Source organism: Arachis hypogaea, chromosome 16, assembly GCF_003086295.3.
Source record: "Arachis hypogaea cultivar Tifrunner chromosome 16, arahy.Tifrunner.gnm2.J5K5, whole genome shotgun sequence".
Lineage (NCBI taxonomy): Eukaryota > Viridiplantae > Streptophyta > Magnoliopsida > Fabales > Fabaceae > Arachis > Arachis hypogaea.
In genome coordinates, this window is record NC_092051.1 from 128250789 (window position 1) to 128256950 (window position 6162).

A 6162-nucleotide genomic window follows, 5' to 3' on the forward strand; every position below is an offset into this window, starting at 1 on the left:
TCCAAACATCTATTGGATTCTTCAAATTTTTCACTAGAAGAAACTGTAAGTCAATCAGACAGTCAGATACTACTGGAAGCAAATTAGAATAATAACCAAGTAAAATATAGTTAAAAAGATGCTGAGATAATTGCATAGACAAAGGTAAGAAAAGGAAAGCTAAAGGGGAAACCTGAATTGTAGAATTTTTAAAGCAAGATGATATATGCGATAACAACATGTTAAGTTTACACCAAAATCAACTACTAAAATCAGCCACCAAAATAAAATACACATAAAAATACAAAATACATATTAAAAATTAGTTAAATTATACATGTATATATACACAAATACACGATGATTGATTTTAGTGGCTGATTTTAGTGTGCAAATAGCATTTTTGATGCGATAAATGCAAAAACAATCAAGAACCTTAACTTTTGCTATCAAATTAGTGTTTCATCATTTACTATCTTCTTTATTGCCTTCTACAAAACCTATCAACTAATACAATAGAAGCAATAAATGAGGGACATTGTTATCAATTTTAAATAATATTAAAAGAGCACCATTCCACCCCATATTGATGAAGACACTTTGATCAGGTTTGAAACTCGGAAAATAACATGCCCTCCAATTTTTATGAACATGAACAATAGGTAAACTTAAAGTTCTACAGCAAATAGTGTGTAGCTAAAAATAGAACTGGCTTTTGTCGAATATTTATCATGAAAATTGCTGCCTTACATATACAATCTCCAGAAATTATGCTAGATTTGAGTACATTGTCAGAAGTCATAATAACTCAATGCCAGAAGAGCAAAAAACAAACCTATTGGAAGAAGCAAAGTGAAATTAATTCATCAGAAAATCAAATGTCAATTGTCAAGGCCCCTCCCCGAAGAAGTTACCTTGTTTGCAGCTATTAAACATTTAAACTCCAACTATGAAAGTCAAGATTAAGCTCCATGTAATATCAAATATTAATTACTGCAGCCAGAGTATGAAATGAAGCATGGATGACCTTGAAATGCTCCTTTTAACCACAATACAACCCAAGCCATGAACAACCAAAAATAATTTCCACAATAGACCTTGGTTGTTACCTATGACTCCGAATCCTTTTTAGACTCAACACTATCAGCACCATCATCAGAAACCAAGTTGAGGTTCCTCTCGACCTTAGCCCATGCTTTCAACATGTTACAAGGAAACCTCTTCTTAACTGTTCCAATCAGCTTCTTCGCCTCCTCCTTCTTCCCTTTCTTCACCAACCCTTCAACCAAAATCTTCATGGTGTTGAAATCCGGAATCTTGTTCACCTTGGCACTCTCCTTAAAAACCCTGTACCCACCCTCAAAATCCTCATTCCTGCACAAAAAATACACCACGGTCCTAAACATCGCAGCATTCGGACGACATTGCTTCCCACGTAGTCCACCATAAACCTCCTTGGCTTCCTCCACCATCCCATTCTTGAAATAACAAGTCATCAAGTAATTATAACTGATTGTATCAGGCATAAACCGTGCCTTCACCATTTCATCAATTAAACCATTCACCTTCTCCGGCAAGCCGCCACCGCCGGCAGTCAGAAACTTAAGCTTCATGTTATAGGCAGTTACATCCACACAACCCTTCTCCTCCATCAGCCTCCACAGCTTCTCAGCCTCATCAATCTTCCCCTTCCTGAACAGAACATCCAAGATTGTGGTATAAGTAACCGCCGTGATCTCGACGCCGTTTCCCTGAGCGTCCTTCAAGACCTGGAGGGCCTTTGCAGGGTCACCAATTCGGCAAAAGGACTTGGCAAGAATGCCATAGGAGACCTTGTCTGGAACGACGCCGTACTGCTTGGGAATTTCGTCGAACAGGTGGGGGGCGTTGTGGTAGAGGGCGCAGTTGACGCAGGCAGTGAGTAGGGCGTTGAAGGAGACGGAGGTTCGAGGGGTGCCGAAGGTGTCCATTTGGTGGTAGGTCTGAAGGGCACGGTCGAACATGCCGGCGATGCCATAGGAGCGGATGAGGGTGGAGAGGAAGGGCTCCGAGGCCACCTTGGGGTCAGACTTTTGGGACTCGATGAGGTCCACAATGTCGGAGTGGCGGCGGCACTTGGCGAGGCGGCGGATAGTGAGGTCGAGGGCGTAGCGGGAGGTTACTGGGGAGGAGTAGTGCTTCGACACGGAGGAGTAGATCTGCAGGGCCTTGTCCGGGTCAAACTCGCTTCGGAGTTGGGATTTTGCTCTCGAGATTGTGATTGTGGCGGCGTCCGTGGTGGTGCAGAGTCGGCGGAGGCCTGCGAGTGCGGCAGCGGCATTAGGTGGCATTCTGACCAACACAGAATTACAGTTTTATCCCTAGTAAGTAGTAATTCTCACCAGTGCATTGCAAGCTTGCAACCTCGCAATCTTACACCGCCCCGGGCATGCAAATGGTGGTGAACATGTCCATGAAGCCATGATTAATATTTTTTTTTTTTACTTGGTTGGTAAATATTATTATTTTTTGTTAGCACCAAAAATAATTTATATTCATAGTTACGGAAATTTTAATAAAGTTTTATATATAAATTGGTATATATTTTTGTGCTCTTTATAAGATAATATAGTGACAAGAGTAATGTTAGGGAGCCAACAACTTTGGTATTTTGTAACCATTAATTGGTCATCAATAGTGTTTTTAATGGTGTGAGATTATATCTAATAGTGAGAAATCATTCACTTTTTTTTTATGGTTAAGTGCTGACCAAAAAACACAAAATTGTTAGCCCCTAGACTTTTCCTAGTGACAAATCTAAAAAATTTATTGATGGAATAAAATATATATAATATGATAATAATTTTATAATTATATTTTATTATTATAGAATATAATTAATCTTTTAATTATTTAACTAATAAATTAAAATATTTATATAGTAATTTAAGTAATAACATATAACTTAGAATTTTATTCTTTTAAGTTTTATATTTTAAAAAAATTGAATAATTCTTTTATTGTGAATACAATTAAACGTCAATTTTTTGTTATTGTTATAGAATAAAAAAGAAAGATAATATAAAATATAAATAGAAGATCTAATATTGATATTTACCAATATAATTATCTCACTATAATAATAAAAGTAATTAATATATTTACTAGTATTATATATGTAGTAACGTATACTCAAAAGAGAGAAAAAAGAGAGTTTGTACGAGAGATAAGAGTGTTTCTGTTTCTATTGCTTGTGTCTTTATTCAGAGATTTAAGCCTCTATTTATATGTGCACGTGATGGCATCTTTTCAAACTACAATAAATGGAGTCATCCTTGATAAATTAAGTTTCATTGGAAATGGGCATCCACATAAGATCTTATCACAACACTCCCCTTTGGATAACCATTTAGGATTATTGCCTCGTTAAAACATTACTAAAGAAAAACTCAGTGGGAAAAAACCTTAGTGAAGGAAAAAGAGTACAATATCCTTTGGTGATGGGTACTGCTTCATTAAAAACCTTGTCGAGAAAAATTCAATGGAAAAAAACCTGACCAAAGAAAAAAGAGTACAGTCTCCCCCTCTTGTCGTCATCAGTTGATGTCTCGAAATCGGTGCATCCCAATCTCATGTACCAATCTTTCAAAGGAGGATTTTAGGAGTGACTTTGTAAATAAATCTGCCAGATTGTCACTTGAGCGGATCTGTTGGACATCAATTGTCCCTTGATTTTGAAGATCATGAGTGAAGAAGAATTTTGGAGAAATATGCTTTGTTCTATCACCTTTGATATATCCGTCTTTAAGTTGAGCAATACATGTTGTATTATCTTCAAACAGGACAGTTGGAGCTATCTTATGATAAATCAGTCCACATGATGACAGAATATATTGAATCAAACTCCTGAGCCCAAAACACTCGCGACTAGCTTCATGTATCGCGAGTATTTCAGCATGATTAGAGGATGTTGCTGCTATCGTCTGTTTTGTGGACCTCCATGATATAGCTATACCACCATATGTGAACAGATATCCTGTTTGAGATCTCCCTTTATGTGGATCAGACAAATATCCAGCATTTGCATAGCCAACTAATTGTGACTTGGATCCATAGGGATAAAACAATCCCATATCAACCGTTCCATGAAGATATCGAAAGATTTGTTTGACTTCACTCCAATGTCTTCTGGTTGGAGAGGAACTATGTCTTGCTAGTAAATTTAGATCAAATGATATATCAGGTCGTGTATTATTAGCAAGATATATTAGCGCTCCAATGGCACTAAGATATGGTACTTCAGGACCAAGGATATCTTCATTCTCTTCTTTAGGACGGAATTGATCCTTCTCCACATCCAAAGATCTTACAATCATTGGGGTACTCATGGAATGTGACTTATCCATATAAAATCTTTTCAAGATCTTCTCTGTGTATGTTGTTTGATGAATAAAGATCCCATTTTTTATATGCTCGATCTGCAGGCCGATACAAAATTTAGTCCTTCCAAGATCTTTCATCTCAAACTCTTCTTTTAGAGTTTTTATAATTGTTGGAATCTCTTCAGGAGTTCCAATGATATTTAAATCATCAACGTACACAGCAATTATAATGAATCTATATGCAGTTTTCTTTATGAAAACACACGGACATATATCATCATTCTTGAATCCGTTTTTGGCCAAATACTCAGTAAGACGATTATACCACATTCATCCAGATTGCTTTAGACCATATAAAGATCTTTGCAATTTAACTGAGTATAACCCCTGTGAATATTCATTAGATGGTTTAGATATCTTCAGTTCTTCAGGAACTTTCATATAGATATCACGATCTAATGAGCCATATAAATAGGCTGTTACCACATCCATTAAATGCATATGCATTTTATGATATGCAGATAAACTGACCAAATAACACAATGTTATCGCATCCACTACAGGGGAATACGTTTCTTCATAATCTATACCGGGCCTTTGTGAAAAATCTTGTGCCACAAGTCGGGCTTTGTAGCACACAACATCATTTTTCTCATTTCATTTTCTCACAAATACCCACCTGTATCCAACAGGTTTTACATCTTCTGGTGTACGGACTACAGGTCCAAAGACTTCACGTTTTGCAAGTGAGTCTAATTCAGCCTTCATGGCTTTTTTCCATTTTGGCCAATCATTCTTTTGTCGACATTCTTCGAATGATCTTGGCCCAAGATCTTTACTTTCATGCATGATATTTAATGCCAAATTATATGCAAATATTTCATTGACAATTGTCTTATTTCGGTCCCATTTCTCTCCTGTAAAGACATAATTTATCGAGATATCGTCATTTTCACAATTTTCAGGTACTTGAACGTCTTCTGGCGTTAAAACTATATCAGAATTTTGGACAACTGCAGGTGTCTCTACTATGTCTTTTTCAACAGGAATAATATTTACCTCTTTTCGCTTTCAAGGATTTTTGTATTTGGAACTGACAGGCCTGCCACGCTTCTGGCGTGTATTTGCTTCGGTGGCAATTTGTCCAACTAGGACATCAATTCGAATTGGGGAATTTTCCACTGGTATATAAGATTTGGTTATCCTCTTTGTATCAGAAAATGCATCAGGCAATTCATTTGCTATTCTTTGCAAATATATAATCTTTTGAACTTCTAGTTTACATTGCCCTGATCGAGGATCTAAATGCATCAAGGATGATGCATTCCAGTTAAGTTCCTTTTCAGGAAGCTTATTCTCTCCTCCTAATGTTGGAAATTTTGATTCATCAAAATGATAATCTGCAAACCGGGCTTTAAATACATCTCCAGTTTGTATCTCAAGATACCTCACTATAGAGGGAGAATCATATCCAACATATATCTCCAATTTTCTTTGGGGTCCCATTTTGGTGCGATTAGGTGGTGCGATGGGAACATATATCGCACACCCAAATATTCTTAAATGAGAAACATTTAGCTGCTGGCCAAAGGTTAATTGCATAGGAGAGAACTGATGGTAACTCGTTGGCCTCAAACGAATAAGTGTTGCGGCATGTAAAATAGTATGCCCCAAACCGAAGTTGGGAGATTTGTTCTCATAAGTAAGGGTCTAACAATTAATTGGAGGCGTTTAATAAGTGATTCTGCTAACCCATTTTGTGTGTGAACATGAGCTACGGGATGTTCAACACTTATTCCATTAGCCATACAATATGCATCAA

General features: G+C 36.9%; 1 protein-coding gene across 1 annotated transcript; it reads right to left on the reverse strand.

Annotated features, from left to right (window-relative positions):
* Positions 1 to 672: 672 nt before the first annotated feature.
* LOC112754948 (small ribosomal subunit protein mL103 (rPPR7)-like) lies at positions 673 to 2443 on the reverse strand. Its single transcript, XM_025802782.3, has one exon. It carries the CDS (start codon positions 2307 to 2309, stop codon positions 1089 to 1091), a length of 1221 nt encoding a protein of 406 aa, XP_025658567.1. The 5' UTR covers positions 2310 to 2443; the 3' UTR covers positions 673 to 1088.
* Positions 2444 to 6162: the final 3719 nt, after the last annotated feature.